This window comes from Dermacentor variabilis, chromosome 1 (assembly GCF_050947875.1).
Source record: "Dermacentor variabilis isolate Ectoservices chromosome 1, ASM5094787v1, whole genome shotgun sequence".
In the NCBI taxonomy this organism is placed as follows: domain Eukaryota; kingdom Metazoa; phylum Arthropoda; class Arachnida; order Ixodida; family Ixodidae; genus Dermacentor; species Dermacentor variabilis.
This window is the reverse complement of record NC_134568.1, coordinates 38,745,643-38,767,804: the sequence shown is the minus strand read 5'-3', so window position 1 is coordinate 38,767,804 and position 22,162 is coordinate 38,745,643. Positions and strand designations below refer to the sequence as shown.

Genomic DNA, 22,162 nt, shown 5'->3' with positions numbered 1-22,162 from the left:
CTCTTGTCTTCCACGGTTAATGTGACCGGATATGTGGGCTTTCAGTCACGAAACAATGGTTCAAGCTCGGTGTGAGCAAAGAAGTCGACTCGTTCCCCGCTAATTGCGAGCAGTGTCGCTAATGTGAGCATGTCGCAGGGCTTGCCTCGCTCAAAACACTCACGCAACCTCTATTCCTAACATTCGACCTTCTGCGTTTGCGAAGTATACCATCTTGCAGATCCGTGGGTACAACATTTCGAAACGCATATTGTTCCTTTCCTCTTTGGCACAACATTGGCATATCTGTGACAGACGTGCTTAACACTCGAGTAGTTTTTAAAACAGCATGATAAAACCTACACAGGCCTGAGTTTGTTTGTTTTGTTTTCCTTTTCTTTAAATTCTGACCACAAGGTTCAGTAATACTGTACATTTCATTCAACAAAGTTGCACACATGGTTCCTACTTTAAAAAGAAAATACAGCTTGACAACCGGACTAATTCGCGTCCTGATGTACATTCAAAAACACGCGAAGACTACACAGGGATAAAACAAGGCCGTTACACTTATGATTACGTCATCCTGTTTCTTTTTTCTTTCCGCGTCCTCTTACCCTCTTTGTAGGATAGCAAACGGATCGCTCGTTTGTTTGACCTTCTAAGCTTTCCTTTACTTGAGTTCTTTGTTTTTCTTTTAGCTCGAGGGCTTCAAGATCTCCATTTCTTCCGGAAACCCAAGTTGTAGTCTGCTTGTGCAAATCTTCGTAACATTTTCTTTTTATTTTCTCTTCTCTTTTTCTTTCTTTCTTTCTTTCTTTCTATCTATCTTTCTTTCTTTCTTTTTTCTTTTTATGCGCTCTTCTGATGAACGAGTCTGGTTGTGTTTAGCTTCTCTTCACTGTTTCTTGTCTTCGCGCTAAAGATTTATTCACAAAGAAGTTGTATTGATGTGAATAACAGTGAAAAACGACTTCTATAGTTTCTCACTAAGCGACAGCAAGCTACATTTTACTAATGACATAGTGGATTGAGAATTTCACATAAGAAAGTCTTTAATAATGTCCACACCTTGTACCATAATCCAATAGCTGGTATCGACACACGCAAATAAAACAACGTGAACCTATTCATCCGTACATGTCACAAGAATGCCTGCTGAAGGAAACATGTAGGCAGAAGGTAACAAGGAAAATAAATATCCGCCTCTGAAACGCTCGTTTCTAGTCTCTTGCATCCTGTCGAAGACGGGAGAAGAATTTCCAAGCCCTTTGAACCACTGCGACGGAGCGTCTTGAACGTCCAGAAACTGGGGTGCTAGAAAACTCGTTGGCTTCTATCTGGATGCGAAAGGCATTTCGCTTTGGAGACACAGGTCTTCGCCACGACTCGAGTCCCAGCTGACGTCGCCTCTTGCAAATCAAACCGACAGCGCACTCGTTAGCGTTCATCTGCTGGGAATAAAACCGCTGGTGACGGCAGTGGGCAACTACGTGTGCGTCCCCACGAGTGAACACGGCCGTTGTGCACGTGGTGGAAAAGGAGGAGAGAGCTGCCCTCACGGTTCGGACACCATGCCCCGAGGCAAGCAAAGAAATAGGGTCAAGGCAGGGCGCAGCCACTGGTCGCCAAGCCCGGCACGAGAAGCGCGAGATGCCTCGGGAACTCGGCGGGGGAAGGCCCGGGAAGAGGAGGAGGGCCCGCCTGCAGTGCGCCGGCGCGCGGTCGGCGCTGCGAGCTCGAGCGCCGCCGCGGGGGCCCAGCAGAGCCGCCTGGGTCCGCCGCGAGCCTGCAAGCGTGCTCTCCGGGGAAGACGACGTTCTGCTGCACGCGAGAGGGGACCGAGGAACCGCCGCGCAGGGAGCCCGGGAGGAAGCCACGACGGCGGCCGACCGAGGCCCTCGCCGTGGGAAGCGACTGGAGGGCCATGGATAGCGGCGGCGGCTACCCCGTCGATCCGGCCCAGCAGCAGCTGCAGGTGCCGGGCGCCGCCGTGGCGCCAGCCGCCACCGTACCACCGCCGGTGGTGGTGCCTCCGCCACCCGTGGTGGTGGTGTCGGCGGCCAGCGGGAAGCCGCCGGCTCCCGCGCCGCCCGTCATGATGGCACCGGCACCGCCGCCGCCGCCCGTGGTGCCCGTCCACCACCCGGCCATGGGACCGCACCTGGTGCAGGACCAGGCGCGATATTCGAACCCGCCGGGACACCGCTGGATGTCGCAGACCACGTCGGCCGGTGAGCGCGCCCGTTCACCCCTCCCCTCTGCCCGCGCGCACACAGTGTCGCACGTGGGCCACGTCGGACGTTTTCGGTTTCACGCGCGACACTCTCCGAGGACCCGCGGGCACGGAGGACGCGTGTCACCCCAACGACGCCCTGGTAACGCGCTGCCGTTTCCAACGAAAATGCGCCTCGATTTCTTGTTGCGAGCGCGGACGACGGCTATGCTTCCGTGCAAGCACATCCAGTTGCACACTTGCCCGTTTCACACAAGTTGGCTCTTTCCTTGTCCATACCCTCATATCAGCTTATACTGATATCAAGGTAGGCGGCGAAGAAAGAGTTTGACAGACTAAGCGTTTTCATTCGTCAATGATGCGGTACTTTCTGCATGGACAGATGCCATGGCAAAATATTGCGATTGTGAACCTGACAAACGTAAACAAGCGTCGACTGACACCTTTTTCACACTAACGCAATTTGGGCAGCAATTTGTACTGCATTCTCTTATATGTCATAGTTATGACCCTTAAGGTTTATAAGGACCTTACAGCTATTACACTAGAAAATAATTGTGTTCAGAAAATAGGTGCCACTGAAGAGGCGAAGTCTTATGAAGTGAAACACGAAAAAAGGTGGACACAACCCCCGCTCCAGGCGGATGTGTCCGCCTTTTTTTTTTCAATTAATATTTTCGTTGTGCATACTATGGCGTCGACAGACGGCGCTGACTCAGATAAATGAAGCTCTTCATTAGAGAGACCCAAATCGAACCGCACGCGAAAAAAAAAAAAAACAGGTATACGAAACCCACCAACGTGCATTTAATAGGGATTAGTGAGGTAAGCAGAGCAACTATTGAGCATCAAAGACTGCTGAATAATCAAACCAACGGCGTTCTTGGGAGCGCCGCGCATCTTTTAATTTACACTCCGCGCGCGTTCAGTGTCCTGCTCTATTGCAGTACGTGGTTCTTTCTGAAGCAAGTACCAACGCAGGCGCACGAACACACAAAATGTGCCGGTGCAGTCGCTCAACAAACCTGCAGCGACTGCGCCCTTCCCTTTGTAACGTTTTAGGTGGTCATCTCAGTTGCCTAACTGCATCGCCTAAAGGCAGTCATGACTTTTATGTTGCTTGCACCTCTGTGATGTTTCTTATATCATCATATAGAGTGGCAAGAGCGCTCCGAAATTGCAACGCAATTGAACAGTCGCACGCGACAACTCGCATTGTGCAACCAATATCCGGACCGCAGTGGCGTTTCTGGTAAGCTGTACGGTTGGCACAAGCCGCCGTGGCTGCATCTCAGCTTTGGCACACTGTGCATCCGCAAAATAGTGGTAAACTTAAAGAAGTGTCCCATCCCGTCATCGGTGACCCCTTGTTTCTTTTCGGGGCAGGTTCATTGTTTTTCCACAATGCGTCCGCGAGTACGATTGAGTATCTGGAAACTTTGCCAGATAAAACGTGACAGGCTCGCGCTGCAGCGGGTCAGATTCTCGTTGTGAGCAATAAGGCCAATCCAAGGGATTTAGTGTGCGTGACGAACGGCTTCGCCGAGAAAGCGCGGTCACCCCGCAGCGAACATTGTGCTCCTCCTTTTCAGTGACTACTGGAAACCACTGGCGCACTGTAAAGCGGCTTTGACATCTGACGGCACAACTGCAGTAACGTACCACGAGAGTGCTTCCGATACGTTCGGCGACTCAACCTGTTTTCTTGCACAATAAATGACATGCGAGGAGTTGAACGAGTAGTTCCCCCCCCCCCCAGAACCTAAAATACAACTCGTAATTGCGTATTCTCTGCTGCACTTGCCTCGACCAACGAACAAATTATGTATAAAACATACTCTATTGGTCAGGCCAGACGCATGGCTGCTTTGGTTAGGCGAGGTACGAAAGCGTTACGGTACTGATTATGCGACATGTTTTGGTTTCTGCATATTTGGCAGTTAAGCACGAGCACAACGGGAAAATGGCGCCATTCACGCAAGTGGTTTTTGCTGCTCTGCTTTCTAAAAGCAACCATAAGAATAAAATCCGTCCCCAAGTGCAAAACCGCAGGAGCCTCAAATAGTAACGGAAAGTATTCGGAGCACATAGACGGATGACATCGGCAAGGGCGGCTTTTGCAGAAGTCTAGGATAAGACTAAGATTGGTATAGTGCCAAAGGCACACTATAACTTAAAGCATTAAATGCGGACCTGAGCAGGTTCGGCCGGTTTGAAGGAGCAAGCTCAGCAACTAGAGCCAGAATGCTGTAGTGATAAATGCCGAATCTTGCAGCACTGGATGTCTCAGGGAGACCGCAAATTCGAACATAAGGACGTCGCTCTCTCACTGGCGCCATTATTCTTTAGTGGTCGAGCTGCCAACAGCGGCATTTTCATGATGCCCGTGTACATGACACGACAACTCTTCGATGACCACAATGCAGCCGTTCAATGTAGCGATCAACCAAATCTATTTGATTCTTATAGTGGTTTTCTTTGCAACGAAAGTTAAATGCAGAAAAGTAAACCTGACGTACACATGTAGCGGTAATCTTTTACGGAGAATCTTGGATTGGGCTATAGTTGGTTCATGATGAACTTCCTTCAGGTCTGGCTTATAATCTACGCACCTTGTGACTAGGCGGCACCCCGCGGCGTAGTTTTTATTACTTTTTTTATTCAAGGAATACCCCGACATGTTCAAGGGCGTTACAGTAGGGAGGTTTCAGCAACGATAGAATACATCTTCATTTATACAGTGCACTGGCTCTTCAGTCAGCCTGTCCCGCTGTTTTATTGTTCGGGCAAAAAAAAAGAGTAAGCATACATGTTTGTCTTCGTTTGATACTCGATGATTTTGGAGTCATAATCATTATATCTTGTGACATAGCGTGTTTCCTTGAGATAGATTTCTTTTGTCAATGTGACAGTCTCATCTAAGCCATCACTAGCCAAGAACGTCCAGATAAACATAATAATGTTATTCGTATTTCATTTATAAGTGGAAAACTTTCCGTTTACGCTTACCTTTCGCTTTTGTCGCTGCTTATCGTCAGATCCTATTAATCATAGGAGAGTAACCCGCAGCTATTAAGCATTCTTTGCACTCTATTGTAGACAAAAAATTGGACCTTCATTGATCCATATAAAGTGTTGCCATACAAATTGAATCAACTTTCAGGAAAAGGTTCTGTCTTCAAATCAAACCATCTAAAACGTCGAATTCTTAGAGAAATGCATGAATCTTCCAGATGGCACCATGTCAGTACTGTGCAAAAATAAGTGCCTAAAACTGCGAACTGGAGCATCCATTCATTTCGCCACTCATTGTGAGGACCCTATATTCTCAAGGTTCGGGCGAAGCACAGGATTCCTCATAAACGAATATGACATTGTTACTGCTCGTATTCATTCTCACAATTGAAACAGTTGTCCTAGCTAGAGTGAAAAATTACAAGGAAATTAGTGAAACTTTGCTAAAAAGCTATCACACGGCAGTCTGTCGTGCATGTGACGTCCTCCTTTTCACGTGATCCAGCTAGTGTGACAGAATTGCGCTTTCTGCCAAGATTTTTTTCAAAATTATTCTTCTTTATCAAACTGGAAATAAGAGAAGTTCGGCCGTAGAAAGGGCCAGCTCTTGCAAAATCGTAGCTATGAAAAGCAGCAAAAACAGAAAAAAATGAAAGTATAAAGCCCTGTCAAATATATTTATTAAAATAGCAAAACGCTCGCAAGCTACTCCACGAATCACGGACAAATTACGGGGAAAAAAAAAGAGGTTATAAGCCTGCAGGAGCAACACGAGCGGGAGGAAAGTGTCGTGGGAACATAGGAGAAATAAAAAAAGAAAGCACATCAACTACTGTTCACAAGGAATTGCGCAAGTCATTGCTTACACGGAAGTCCCGTATAGTTTTGACAACTAATATACGTTTGTTGGTGCACGACGAGGGCGCGAGCACTTCTTGAGCAGAGAAATGGCGCCCATTTACCGTCTTCAGACGACTGCGAAAGATATCTAGTAGCTGGTCACGTTCAGCTCACTCATCGAGACAGGGTTCAACAAAAGCTTCCATTGCGCTACAATACGGGCACTCAATTATTTGTTTCTTTATACAATGCCAGGGGTAATGCGTACGGGCTGCCTCGAGGCGCAAGTGGTGTAGGAATGCGTCTACACTGCGGCCGATCCCAAGGTTTACTGAATAGCGAACCAGAAAGTCACTGTTGTACAATAGAGACTTCGAACGATCATCAGACCATGTCGTCCGGCATAACTTGTATCACAGGCTGCAAAAGAGACTATTTGGCATTAGCAGTTCGAACAAGCAAAACTGTACTAAGTTAGCTTTTCTTTTTTTCGGAATACTTCTTGCTGCTTTAAGCCCGTGACACTTAGATAGCGGGTAAAGGACAAACTCCTCGGCCACTAAACCTAAGAGAACTTCAGTTTATCTAAAAGGTTTTCCATTTACTTTTGAAATCACTCAGGGCGGTAGAGAAACGGTAAGTGCGTGGACAACGCACTGTGGAAGCCCGGTGTATCGGATGTGCGCAAAAACAAAAGAACAGAGGAACGCATGGCGGACATTTGGAAGATTAGCCGCGTGTGCTTCAAGCAGTAGCTTGCGTGTACTGATTCAAAAATATAGTGTGCAGGACAAACGTACTGCATAATTTGTGCTTTTTATGGGACTGTGACTTTTTGTTCGCGGTAGGTGAAAATACCCGTTTGATATGTATATGATGACCCCGTATTACAGACGAAATGCCGCTATTTTTGTTGTGTAAACGCCGGTGAAACGTCAAGCCCTTACTTACAATAATTTTGAGATAATGGTAGTGTTTCATACTGCGCAGTTCGGTTGGCGACACTGTGCTCAACTGGCGTTATTGCTTTCAAAATGGCGAAACTTGAACTTCCAGCTAAGGCTTCGATACGAAAAAAAAAAACAAGAAAAACGAGAACAGTTTTCTGTACCTCTTCGTGGAGGGCTACAAGTGGTGTCCGGCGAAGCCTGCAGTAGAGTCAGATTTACACAATAAAATTGATTAATGGACGTTTAGGGCGATGAAAGTTATTGTTCACTCGACAGATATTCCACATCTGCAGTTGTGAGCGGGTCAGTTAGGGGCTTATAGAGCGCTGAAACGACTGCACATAAAATGTAATATTTTCGATGTCTTCACTGAGATCTTGACATTAACGCAGTGCCGCATGTTTTCGCAGAAAGACTGTGTAACTGTGAGTGATGCGGTTCAGTGGCACGTGATAAACTCTGTTAAGGCTTGTTGGTGCGCTAGTTGGTTCTGATTCACAGTGAACGAATAACAGCGCGTACAGACAAGGACGAGAAGGCGACACACGCAGGCGCTGACTTACAACTGTCAACAACTGAGTTGTTAGCCAGCGCATGTGTGTGTCGCCTTCTCGTCTCTGTCTTTACGCGCTGCTATTCGTTCATTGTGCTAAATTTGCTCTAGCAAGCCAGTATGGCAGTCCCCAGCAATTGTCCAAATTACATGTAGGTGGTGGCGGCGCCAAGTAGTACGCATGCAGGTTTCACTGATTGAGTAGCGTGTACCTTACGCATGCTATCTTAGAGCGCCGCACCAGAAAATGCGCAATGATAGGCACTTCTTGCGATAGGGCAATAGTATTTATTTTAGTAAGAATTATATTTCCCTTTGAAGAAGGGATAAACATCCACCTTATTTTTCTCTAGTGACCTCTAGACGTCTAGTTGTACGCTTGCCCCGATGTCGCCAACGAGTTGTCAAAAGAGTAGAGAGTATTGTCAGAGTCGGTGTATCTTCGCGTGTAATTAATTGTTATGTAGATAGCTCATAGCTGTATACGAGGTTCAGCTGGTGCCCAAGGCCGATACTTGCTTCGCTGGAGTGACTGACAATCATGCTGAGGCAAGTCGCCAAATTTCCAGCAAAGCCGTGTTACGCAGGAAAGGAAGGAGCACGAGCATCAATTTGTACAAGGTCAGTCCTCTGCAAGTCCTCAAGAAACTTTTGCCTCTCGGAACGATGAACTGGTCATGAATATATTAAACACTCGGCACCTCTGACCCCATTTCAGCCTAGCTGACTTTAAAGTGAGGACAATAACTTGCAGGACAAGTCGCAGTGTGCATTCAGCACACACATTTTAACAACAGTGTAGAAGCAATGCAGAAACTGGTTCTAATCTCAGGATCGCTAGCGCAAGGACAAGCCTCGAGCACATAAGGGCCCTCCGGGCCCTTATGGAAATATACATGAAATGAAATGAACGTAAATATAGAAGCATCCATTGACGCTTTTTAACATTCACTAATTTTATGTAGTCATTGTCGTACTATAGTAAAACCTGCGTCTTCTAGTAATCCATATGATGAGGCGGAGTTGTGCTATTATTTGCCTGATTACTTCCGTAAATATCTGTTCGAATAAAAAAGAAAGCAGGCAACGCGTCGAGTTATCGTGTTGAAAAATATGTGTTTTAATGCCCACGATGGGGGAAGGGGGGGCACAAATATTTGCTAGGAACGATGACAAGAGAACGCCACCAGGACGAAATAATATCAAAAGCCGTGCATTATTTGCATAACTGGCGTCAAAACCCACAGAAACGTCTCCAGGCACTCTGCTTAGACAATCAAATGGGAACGCGTAAAACACTCAAGTGGCATCTAAATTGATGTTCACATAGATACACAATGTTAAGTCCAAATATGGTCATAGAGTTGTATGCGAAATTCATAATCTACCAGAGGCAATTTGCATGCTAATGCAGTGATCGTATGGTGCATCTACAGTCAGTGGACTTGTATATTATAGAACGCACACACAGACCCCCCCATCGCGAGTGCTTACATACTTTTGAATATATGACTTCGGCAAAGTGAAAAGAAATTTTGATTCCCAGGCTACAATAACCTCCTGGCTGACACCCCCCCCCCCCCCCCACCAAAAAAAAGCAAGAATAAAGAAAAAGCAAGCTGCCTGGCAGATTAGGAGTGCCGCTTGTTGCAGGCAGTCCTATAGCCTTGAAAGTGCTGCCAGAAATTGTTCTTCCCGAGCGCTACTCGTCAAATGATGTACAGCCTCTCCCAGTGCTTACACTTGCTGCGAACAGCAAGTGTAAGCACTGAAGGAAAATAAGTGTGTTCAGGAAGTTACGGCAATGTCGACGGCCTTATACGGTTGAAGAAAAAACTAGCGTCTGGAAACCACAGCAGTGACGCAGGTGTCACAAGGTCGTAACCAGCCGTATATATGCCACTGAAACTGTTTCCTAAACAACATAATATGACCGGCTCACGCGCTTCTTCTTTTTTTATTGTTATTTTTTTAGCATGTTCACTTTGTGCTGTTTGCTGTCCAAGCAGCGAACAAGTCTTCTTGATATTGGAGGCGACTTCAGGAACACGGCAAACCCTGGAGAGAAGCGCTCCCATGTCTTTCGCACTAGCCGCCACTCGTTAACAAGAAGAGCCTCGAGCTTCCGACGGGGAGCAGGACGGGAAAAAGAAAAGTAAAAGCTTCGAAGCAGAAAAACCGTACAAGTGTAGAGAAGTCCATAAGCGAGAAAGAGAAATAAAAGCGAACTCGCAGGGGACAGTTCGTGATTACGGGAGCCAAAGGTACAAGCGGGGTTGTCACCAGTCGGGACAGGAATGTCCGAGGTCGTCGAGGGACCACTGGCCTCTTCATTTATAGCTACACAGCTTCCTTTGCCCATTTCCAGCAACACGCGGACTGATTGGCGGAGATAAGAGCAGGATCTGCCGTTAACAACGGCCAACATGGAGTCTTAACGATTTTTCGCCTAAGACTGCGGACAGATGAGACCTTCGAGGAGGTATGCGCGCCGGGATACAAAAAAAGCATGCAGGACTGATAACAAACGAGGGAGGGAAAAAGAGAAGGAGGCAGTGTGGCGGAGAAATTGCAAAAATTGACGACTTTCTACCTCGTCTTCTTTCTTATCGTTATAACCGCAACCTTTGGCCCCTTCAACGAAAGACAAAGCGAAACGTCCTGTTGTCGTAGCTGTTTGCTTGCTTTGAGCCCCATCATTCCACTGCTGTAATCGCGGCCAAACGCGCTGCCAGACGTCAGGCTCATTTTGGCACACGCACTCACGCTATTCGGTTATTCATCAGTGAGCGTGTTGCATTATGAAACACGAAATGCACAGGACGAGTGCTGGCCAGAGTGGTACATGGTGTTTGATCTTCGTCAGCGCTGGTCACCATGTTTCATAACGCCACTGACCAGCTCGCCCATTTTACAGTGATTTTCTTTCTCTTGCGTACTTATTGCCCGATTTTTACACGCGTCTCTCTCGGCTGCTGGACCACGAAGACCAATTGTCGATTTCATATTGGGTAACGCGATAGCGCACATCTCCGCCGTCATCATAGACAGCACGAAAGATAGTGGAGAAATGGAGACCACATAGCCTCTATCCTCTTCTTCTCGAACGGCGAAACTGTTTATGGCTACAGTTCCGTGGCTTTTTCTTGTCCGTCAAATTTCCGCGTGCAAAAACTCGGCTCCCGAGTTTGATGCAGAATAGCTTCAGTCTACGAAAAAGCTTATACGTCTCATCATTTGGATATTCATTTTCAGTAGATTAGTTAATAATAGTCACCATTTTCAAGATCAGTAGACTCTCAGGTCAGTCATTCAGTCAAGAACTTTATTGAGGCCCTGAGGAGGTTTAAGCCGTTGGAGATCCCACGCGGGGAGCTCCTCGGGCCGAAACCGTAGGCGACGCCCAAATCCGGACTGGAACGTGGTGATGCTCCGCCAGTTCTTGGACCCTATGGACGGCCTTGAGTTGGAATTTGAGGTCCGGGGTTTTGAGGGCTTCTTCCCATTCGGGCTCACTGGAGAGAGGGCCCTTTGGTAACGCGGTACATTGCCATAGCATGTGCGAGAGTGAACAATAGAGTTCTGGGCAGCCTGGGCAACTTGGCGGGATGTCTGAGTTATAGTGACTTACTGGCCTCGTGACGGATACGAGTCCGTTTGTAGCATTCGAAACGCGGCCGCCTGCGCGCGTTCGAGTTTGGCGTGCGGGAGCGGGTATTTGATTCTGCCTTTTCGATAGTGTGAGGTGATTTCTTGATAAGTGAGTAGCGGTTCATTAAACTGAATGTCCAGCCCCTCGGAGGCCATGGGACCGTCACGGCGGGCAACTTCTCGCGCAGATAATTTTTGTTTTTGCTTGCTGACGGGGTTGTGAGCCATTGCTTAAGAGGATATGAGCCAGTCATTGTCTTACATGATGGACAAATTTCTCGTTAGGTAGGCATAGAAATGTTTACGGATTTAATAACAGAGGTGAGTATTTAGCTAAGAACTGCTGCTTCTGAGCTCAGCTGTCAAACTAACAACGAGCTTGTTGACACAGGAAGAATACGGATGATAAAACTATTGACTTAAGGATAGCACAGAAACTTTTCCAGTCGTATGTGCTGTTTAAGACATACTTGGTATTTTCCTTGACTTTAGGCTCTCTTGGTATCGAGATATGTTAATTGTTACCGAAAGCTTGTTTGTTTTTCATAGAAAATCTCGTTGAAATGGCGCACAATAAGCTCGAATACTACCTCGGTTCCATCGACTAGTGGTGTCTAAATAAAAAGTAGTTGCTTTATTTCTTTAGATGTACTTTCGCACGTATTCGAAATATCGTCGATGATTGAACGAAAACTACATTTTTCACTTCCTAAAAGTGGAAACATAAAAGGTTATTAATTTAGCCCAATCAGGCTACGCTTGGCATTTGCTGCATACAGACACGAACAGCTGAGCATAAACCTAGCGCTCGTCGAAAAAACAAAGTCAAGTGGAGGCCAGTACCGGTAGTTGCATGTGACTGCCTCGCTCGACAACAAAACTGGGCGCAATCGCGAATAGAAGAATACAGTGCTCTTTCCGAAGGTGCCTGCGCACGGCGCTAGCCAACGAGCGGCGGTGAGGGATGAAGAAGACGCGCTACTTGGTACGAAGCGGCGGCGAGGGCTAGTCTGCAAGCGACAGGAAACGACCCCTATAAATCCAGGGACGAGCGAGGAGCTACGCCTTTCGGCCGCCTGCGAATGATCCTCGGCGCCCTCTTATCTGCCCTCTGGGCCGCCCGTTCGGGCGGTCGCTGCACCGTCTCCTCGCTTGTCCACTTGGCGGTGCCGCACTGTGCATACTACGATGACGACGTTGCAGGATCCGGCCTTCTTTCTTGTGAGAGCCCGAAATCCTCGACCACGTCTTCACCAACGAAATTCAAAGTGCAATACACATGGCTGCGATGAAAGTATGTCCATAAAGGAGAACACCGAAGAGAGTGAAATAAGACCACTGGAGCAGTAGATATTTGCATATTCGCCGTTGTGCGACAGCGCTCGTGTCGTGCACTCCTATCTTTGTCCTTCGGCTTAGCGCTGAGATTTGTTTGTTAGCATGAATCCTATCCAGCTGGCCCGCTTTGCAGTCTTAACGAGCATTTTTGTTGGGAATGAAGCGAGTAACGTCAGAGGGCGTATTTGCTGTCACAGCTGTTTAAGGCTAGTAGCGCCGCTCAGGACGAGCAAAAAAGGACAGAGGTAGGGGTAATCAAAGGGAGCGGAAAACAGGGTGAGCGCTAACTTCCAACTGATGTTTATTTCGTGACACAAGACTACTTATACATTCGCAAACCATGTGACATCAACAAAGAAAACCAAGCAAGAAAACCGATAGCAACCAGGTGGCAACACATTCATACAGCCTGTGGCTGCAGACGGAGATACGCCAATTCACTTTTTGATAATGATAATGAGGGTGAGCTAACACATGCATGGCCCAGACCAATGATAGCCTTTGCTTCGATGATTTCTCTTGTGAGCTGATTACGACTGCGACCAAGAATGACGCATTCCTCTAAGATAGGTTCGCAACCACACGTTTTGCAGTGCTGCGCGAGAAACCCCCCAGCTGTAATACAATTCTTGGCATTGTAACCATGCTCGCGCAGCCTGTCATTCAGGCATCGGCCCGTTTGTCCAACAAATCCAGGAATCTTAAACAGTTATGACATACCAACTCGCCCAAACTGCCACGCTTTTGCTGTCACAGGCTCGCCCGCTGAGGCTCCCGTCGTGCGTTGTGAACCCTCCTTGACCGTGTAACCTGCCGAAGACATTCGGTGAATGTATGTCAGGTGCGGTCAAGGGACAAATGAACCAAAGCTCGCTCGGTGAACGCATTTCACAAGGCCCAATGCATCCCCTTCACCTTCACTCGCCACCTAGATGAAAACAGCTTGTTTATATATATATATATATATATATATATATATATATATATATATATATATATATATATATATATATATATATGTATATATATATATATATATATATAGATCGGGAAGTTCTATCTATTAGCTGTATATAGTGGAATAGAGTGGCACCGTTCACTTGCATTCATATGAGGTGTTATCCCGTCTACAAAAGTGCAATGCTAAGGACCTCTAACGTAAAACTATTTCAGTATGTTTTCATTCCAATCTCCTGACGTCAAATTCGTATAACCGCTAATGTAAGCACCGGGCGGTCATCGGCAGGGTTGTCTGAACAGACCAGTCAAGCGCTCTCCTCGTTTATAGGAGGTCACTTTTGTTTGCCTGAAGAACGAATAACATTGCCTACAGTGAGCGCCTTGTCTTATCTAATTGGCTGACAAGAGGCGAGGAGCTACCTCAAGTGGAGAGGGATTCGATAGGGCCGAGCCACTGCACTGAAATTCGATAACCGGATGAAGAAGTTAGTGCCGGCCTCTGCGATTGGTCCGCTTTCTTCTACTTAACTTGCAGTGGCTGGTCGAAAATCGCGGCGGTACGGAACGCAAGCTTAAAGGGACACTAAAGTACAAAATGATTTCTTCTGCATCAGTAAATTACCGTTCTACAACACCAAAAACACCACTCTTACAACGATAAGACGTTTGGTAAGCCAGAAAAAGCGCAAGAACGAAATACAGGTGGCGACGCCTACTTAAGTTCCCGCACCTGGGGGCTGTGACGTCTTGGGTTTTGATGATATCTTTTAGGGCCTACTAAATATATATAGTGGTACAGATTGACTACATTGTGTTCTAAAGGAACCAAATATTAAACATGGCAAGTTTCGGAGCCTTTTATTCAGCCAACGCGGCCCAAATGCGAAAACATACTTTGGAATCCCTGACATCACGCTGACGTACTGGCGCTGGCGTTTCGGCGCGGAATTCAAATACTGATACTTGGACCTTCATTTCCTCATCTAATAATCAAACTATTTTTTTGAAATGACTGCATGCAGGGTTCTCAAACAATGTTTCATTAGTCTAAACTGATTTATTGCTTCACTTTTGTGTCCCTTTAAGAATGACGCTAAAATGAATCCTCAGCGAAAAAGAGTTGGCAGAATGACGTCATAAACGTGCCGAAAGTGCTCGAAAACGTGACACGGCCACGCAAAAAGTTTTATTATACGCAAATACACCCATGCTCTCCGGCAGGTGCGAGTAGCCAGCGCCTGAGCGATCGGCGGCAGCCATCTTTTATTCCTTTCGTAACGGGGCAGTCCGCGGCTATTTAGAAGAAAATTCAGTTTTGTTCGGCATATTAATGCATCTTTTATGCGTACACGTCATTTTGACGCGGTGCGTTTTTGCGGTTTTGTGACTTCGCGTGACAGGCAGGTGAAGTGCGTGCAGCTCGAAAACTTTTGACCAATAGCCGGGGGCTAATGGCGAAAAGGCGTCGAATCAGAAATAACTAGTTTTCTTTTTTCAGTCAAATCATGCATAATAGGTCTGTACACGTCATATCAGATATGGAGCTATCGCGGTTTTCGTGACGTCGCGTGGCAGACAGGTGAAAGGGGGGTGGTGCTTTTTGACCAATCGCGAAGGGCTGAGTGCAGAATTGGAATAGAGAAGTTTGGAATAGTTTTACGTTATAGTGCCCCTACTTTCATTAGTTAACGGCCACTATACAGTTACCAAAACTGACCATGGTAAAGCTTTAGTTGAATTCTGGGCAATGTACCTAAAGGAAATCTTAAACTGCGCGCATTTATATTGGTGGAAGTCTCAGTATAATTCAATAAGTGAATTAATTTTAGTTTTTTCCGTATCCCTGCTCGAAATATTATACAAATGAGTGATGTGGCTGCCAATGAGATTACTGACGTTCTCTGGTATCTTTAGGTAGTCAAGCAGAAGCTGAAAATTCTTTCTTCGACCACTAACGTCAAGCTTACTCACTTGTCGGTCGACGGTCCTGGCAGAGGCAATATAGCTAGGCGAACCTTCTGCACCTTGCAAACATAGGGCTTCTTCTTTATATGTCCCGATGCTGGCGAAGCACTGAACATCGTTTCTCGTGCTTACACTACTGAGGTTCAGTCTAGCTTCTTAAAAAATATAGAGAGAGGGGAAAAAAACGAGAGAACATGGAAGCAGAAGTCTCGACTTAACGTCTTGTTCTGGCTTCCCTGCCAGCTTGTTCATGTGCGAGTGGAGACCATGCGTGCGCAGCAGGTATGCTGTGCCTTGAATTTTGCGCGAGTTCGGTGCGAACGAACCTAGGGACGCAAAGCCAGTAGCATCACAGTATATGGAACCACTGGAACCAGTCACTCGGTTTACTACGAAATCGCCGTCTAACTATACCTTGCCTGACCGATAAATTGCTCAATATAGACCAAATTCCCCATTGTAATTTCCTCTTACGAACAATTCTAGCGCAGGACGCAAAGCCAGTAGCATCACAGTGTGTGGAGCCCCTGGAAGCAGTGACTCGGTTTACTACGAAATCGCCGTCTAACTATAAAACTATATAACTATAAGCCTGACCAATGAATTGCGCAATATAGACCGAGTTCACCAATTCGCTGTAATTTGCTCTTACGAACAATTCTAGCGCAATAGCTTTCTGTCAGTACCGGCCCATCCCTTTAGTTTGTTCTCATCTGGGGCTGTATTTTATAACTGTTATTTTCATTTTCTATTCTCGTTACCGTTTATCAATGACTCGTAGGAAGGCGAAAACCTCTGCTCTCACTGCGATTGGCTGTACTTGCCGCAGTGGGAGACCAGGAATGAATAGAATGATATAATCAGAATTTTTACAAAGTACGGGCCCCTATATCTGGCTTCTATCCGGAATTTCGAATAAATAAATGCTTGCTTTCTTTTTTTCTCGGTTGCATTGGGTTCTCAGCGTCTGATTGATAGCCTATGGTTTCGTGTGCCTGTTGGGTCCCGTTGTCCTCAAAATCCGGCATCATAAAAGGCTGGAGTTTGATGTATAAGCTTGACACAAGCAAACGCTCTATAAGTAAACCACGATTACACCTTATGTGACAGATTCCGTATATTTCGTCTTAGGTCGTCCGTAGCGCTTTGGTCTGCCTTGATGAATGCGTAACACGCTAAAATAGCGAAAAAAATATTGTCACAACTTTTCCTACTTAGTGGCACTGAATCCGGCATACTCAAGCCCATAACCAAGACTCTCTACTGCAGTAGAGAGTCTGAGTAGGAAAAAAAAAAAGAAATCGTTGCCGCGCAGGCGCGTACTGCCGTGATAATGACCAAAGCTTCTGTCGGCCTCACCTTTTGCGAGCCGGGAATGTCTGACCGCGCGGAAAGACTGAACTTAATTTCCGTATGCGACAGCAAAACTGCACATTGGTTCATCAACGAGACAAGAACCTTAAAGATTGATATAGTATATTGGTATTGTCACGCAGTCTTAAGCCTCTTTCTAATTTTTCATTCGTTCAACAAATTAAAGGGGCCAGAGAAACGCAAGATTAAAAGATTGACAGTTGACTAAGGCACCATCCTCCCCAAAGAACCTTCTAGCAGTAACAAAGAGTCAATATGCGCGGCGGCCTGCGTTCACAGAAGCGTCCGCAAAATATTACCTCGTCTGTGAGCTCAGCACTGCCCTTATGAAAATGGTTATGTCCTTTATGTTTACTGTATGTTTCCCGCAGTTCACATGAGGAAATGTCCTTTATGTTTCCTCCATGTTGAAATTTGGCCACTGCTTTTATGTTTCCTTCGTGTGTCCTCCCTTTATGTATCCCTTATGTTACCGTACTTTATGTTTCCTCCATGTTGAAATTTGGCCACTGCTTTTATGTTTCCTCCGTGTGTCCTCCCTTTATGTATCCCTTATGTTAACGTACTTGATGTTTCCTCCATGTTGAAATTTGGCCACTGCTTTTATGTTTCCTTCGTGTGTCCTACCTTTATGCATCCTTTATGTGGCCGCAGTGACTAAATCCTGTATTTTACGTAGACATGCATAGATGAAGAGTTCCGTGTGCACATTTTATATTTATAAATTTTTCCTGAGTTAAAAAGTTTTGCATTGGTTTTCATTGTAAGGTTACTGTTCCCTACATGATGCAGCGCACAGATTGAAACTCTGCTATGGCGCAGAAATTCATGCCAATTTGTTCCAAAATTACAAACTAATTATTTCAGTCTAACACTTGGAGTACCACTGTACGTTCCTCACTGCAGTGCTGCTGTTCTAGTTATGTCTTTGTGACTAATATAAAATGTAATGTTTGGATGGAAAGATCAGGTTGGATCAGTGCTTGCACTTTTAAAAGAAAGTTTTGACTATACTTTGCAAAGGTTTGTCTGAAACTACCAACAGTTTATTGGGCTATCTGGATGTTACTTCAATTTGCCAGGTCTGCTCACAGCACACCTCTGGAATGTGGTGCTTGGGTGAGAGCTCACAAGGCACCTGAAAAACAAAACAAAAGCCGATCTTTTTCACTTATTCAAAAATATTCATATAAGCAAGAACAGCCTGGCCTTTATGCACACAGCTAAGAAACGTGGAGCAGTCAAAAACAGATCATAAAAACATCAGGGCAACACAGAAGCTTTTAACTAATTGTTGTTTGAAAGAGACTGAGCTGCCAGCTAGTCCACTCAGGTATTAAATTGCTCACAAATTCTTTTAAACATTTCTGCAGCAGCTGCTAAGTAGTACATGACCTATAGGAGTAGGCAACTGGCCAACAAATCTTGCCTGCTTGTACAGATGTCTCGTAGTTATATCTCAAGTGGTTATACTTTTATATGGTAAAATTCAGGCGGGAATAAAACCAGCCGCAAACATCAGACTACCTGGGAAATTATCACCAAAACTTAAATATCTAGTAAATCAAATGAACAATCGATTACGAAGGGTCTAAAACCTAGACCGCGATTTTGTAACGATCCCTTTTCCGATGCTACTCCTTTTGCTCATTGATCTGACCGACATTCCGCTATCGTTATTAACTAGAACAGCCAGCCGTGGAAGGTGGGTTATAAGAGTGGCAAACATCGAGCGCAAAGCATCGCAAGAAAATCGCATCCCTTATTAGTCAGTGCTACAAGCCACTGTCTTTAACAATCGCAGGAACTCACATCCTGTTCTTCGGATGAAAATATTAATGAAAACGAGCGTCTGATTGACATGCCTCGATTAAAAAGAAATTTCGCTGTTGTAATGTCGGTCTATATTTGCCCTACAATATAAAAGACAAATACACGATCACGTCGAAGAACACAAACAATGCAGACAAGTTCTCGCGAAGCTGGACTTCAATCTGAACACTATCAATAAAGTAATCTTCACACAAGCTAATAGAGAGTTTTAGAATATTGGGGCCCCAAAGAAATAGCGTCGAAGCCACTGCGCATGCGCAAGACGCAAACTGCCTTTGGGTTTTGCGTTGGGAACGCTATTTCACCGATTTAGCGGGAGCCCAAATAGCGGCCCCAAAAGTTTTGCGTCGGCAAACATGGCGGCACCCATAGAAGCGACGGCTCTAACCTAGCACCAAACTGGGTTCGATTCGCGGTAACGCGTGAAGTTCGCAAGCTAGGAGAAGTGACTGCGGTTATCGCTTTCTCTCAACTAGCGTGTGTTATGAAGATTGACTCATTAGACGCCGCTGATTTTGAATTCGATTGTGGATTTTATGGCTCGTAGGCCTAACACGGCTAAGCTTGGCTGGTGACGGCTAGTAAAGTTGGTTTGCTCAAAACTAAGCGCAACTAATTGTTTGCTGCTTACAGAATAACCTCTAAGTTGTAATTAAAGGCGAATACACGAAACCCAAAATTATTATTCCTATCATAAAATGGTATATTTTATTTAATTATTTCTAATAGCTTTTCTTTGACGCCGTAGTGGCGCTGTCAGCGCAAGACGCTATCCGCAAACGTAAAACCCTACTCTAAAGCTCTTCACTCCTACGTGCCCCAACGCTAACACCCGCAAAGCTCTTTGGGGCCCCAAACTATTGGGGCCCCTATTCTAAAACTCCCTAATATCTGTTCAAGTGTCAAACATCGCAGTCGCGTGCCAACTCGCGATGCCCGTGACACATCGACATGCATTACACACGTAACTTGCGGAAATTCATATCTACGGAAGAATTTCTTGCCGGGAAACTACCGAGAAAACAGTAACTTTCAGCGTTTACGTAAATATTTGCCCATTAAGTCCCAACAATCAGCGATGGTAGCACATCACTCCATAAAGCAAGTAAGCGGTAAGGAATAATACATTTCACGGAAACTCCCCTCGTGAAACGCTTTGCTAAATGTGCACAGCAACATGGTCAACGTACGCTCAGAAAGTGTTCTGTTGCCGTTCCACAAAGCTTACTACATGAACCAAAAGCTGCGAGAATGTGCGCAAGCGTCAGACCTGCTTACCTTCAATGTGGTCAGCAAACGGCTTCTTCGTCTCGCAGGCACCACGCGACGACGCTCTTTCCGGCGCGAACACTGTCGAATTGCCGATGAACACCAGCGCACGAAGGCACAACTTTCAACAAATTCTTCCACGCACCATAATTCGAAGCCACAGTATCAGGTATTCCACGAGCGAACGCGGACAGGCGAGAACAAAGGCAGCTCGGACGGGCGCTGTAGTACACAAGACACTGGCGTATCACAGGAAACATAAGGCGAACTAATGGCGTTACACGAGTCCAGAGGTTTCCTGATGGTTAATGCACACGGTACGGATCACAGTTTGTTCAGGCACTTTGAAAATATGATTAAATTACCGTGTAACTGCAACGAGTACTCGCACCGCTCACAGCAACACAACGTGGCCCAGCTCACCGTCAACCGTCACACTGCAGCAGCGCCGCACTGCGATTAAAAAGTGAATTTAGCCTCCGAGATCACGGCCGGACTCGAGCGGCAGCGGCGCGCGTGCACCAACGATCACCAACGCGCGCCGCTGCCGCTCGAGTCCGGCCGTGCCGAGATCTACATTTCCTTTTAGGGCGTGCATTTTAGAAAAGCACGGCCTTCGAGATTAAAAATAAGTCGTTGCTAGAAGGAAGGCTGGTATTTAAACACAAATTATTGAGTTTAAAGTGTCTTGGTGCGCTGCCTTGTTTTTTAAAAGTATATGCAGAAATTTTAGACGAACTATGCGCGAACTTTTGCCGGCGGACACGAGCCAATGAGCGCGCATCATGTGCAGCTCCGTCGCTTGAGATGGCGCACGGTGTGCGGGCAGCCGCGATAGCTGTGACACCCACCGCTCAGAAATTCGGAATCGCCACACATATACACGCTTCTTCCAGTGGCGTGTTTTTGAGAATGTCAGGCCTTATCTTGAATACGTGGAACCATATTTGCTCGTAGCGTAAGGAATAAAGGCGACAAAATGTGGCGATGGCTGGCTTGCAGCGGCAGCGGAACTTCGGCCAAAGTGAAACAGGCGTACTGCTTGCATGCTCGCGTAATCAAATACGGCCATACTCCGCTCACAACTTTCATACTCAGCCAACTCACAATTATAAATTGTTCAGTTGTACGCCAAAGCAACCATTTACGGGATCCGCGCTGCCCTACTTCTACGCGTGCTAATATCGACACAGCAGTTACTCGTACTTGTGGTCAGCGCGAAAGCGACACGGACAAAAGGAAGAAACACAACAACACGGCGCTGCTTCTTCGGAGTGTTTGTTCCTTGTTTCCGCGTTGCTTTTGCGCTGTTGCTAAAGGTACGATGAATCGTAACCAACTCGCCCACTTTGCTATCTCGCTACAGCAATCACACGCCGTCTTGAAAAGAAAGGCACTTTTAGCATCAACCGCCGCTTCTGCATTGGTTAGTGACCAAACTTTTGTGTATAATCTGCGTGAGTAGTAGAGAAAAGGTATCATGACAAGGCCGAGGCCAGAAAAAAAGAAATAGCGTAGAAAAAGCAACATGTCAAAAAGTGCTTCGAAGACCACGGTTTTGAGGTGGAACAGTGGCAGCATCTCCCAATGTTCGAGCTTTTTTTTTCAGCTTAGAGCATCAGAAACGTTATAGATATTCAATTTCACTACATTCTTTCGAACTAGGCGTTCTGAAAGTTAGCGGCAGCTCCAGTTGAGCTTTGGAGGTGGCAGCGCTTGCATTTCCAGCTGATGGCTGCAAGGAAATCTTACGAGCGTAATCTAGAGACAATCGTAATGTACGTATTAGATATTTATGTGTAATGAGGCTATCATGAAACCAATATAACACCGCGAACAGCTACTTAAATTGTTGTATAATCATATACGCTCACAGCATAGGGGCGGATTGGCCGCGGAGGCATCCGCCTCTTTCGCGGTTCATGTAGCGCAAGCCATCGAACACTGCGCGTCGTGCCACCGCGTCTTTAGCCGCCGCGCAATTGGTTTTTCTCGTGAGGGATTATTCGCTGCATGAGGCTTTGATGTACGTATGTACTGTTGATGGCGCGTGGTGATCAATACGGCCAAGATATATAGGGAGCGGGAGGCAGGCGCACCCCCCATGTTTTTTTTTTTTACTTTGATACGCCAGTAGGTAAAGTTAATACATCTTTCAGGTAGACGACCTATCTGTAGCATGTGTAAAAAGATAATCAC

General features: G+C 46.1%; 1 protein-coding gene across 2 annotated transcripts in view; it reads left to right on the top strand.

Moving 5' to 3' along the window:
• The first annotated feature begins 1,754 nt into the window (after positions 1-1,754).
• The window catches only part of LOC142576608 (band 7 protein AGAP004871-like), a 212,170-nt gene continuing 191,762 nt past the window's right edge, over positions 1,755-22,162 (top strand). For both annotated transcript variants that reach the window (XM_075686820.1, XM_075686812.1), the window contains exon 1: positions 1,755-2,213. In XM_075686820.1, the coding sequence (XP_075542935.1) occupies positions 1,907-2,213 (307 nt within the window). In that variant the 5' untranslated portion in view covers positions 1,755-1,906. The remainder of the gene's footprint in view (positions 2,214-22,162) is intronic.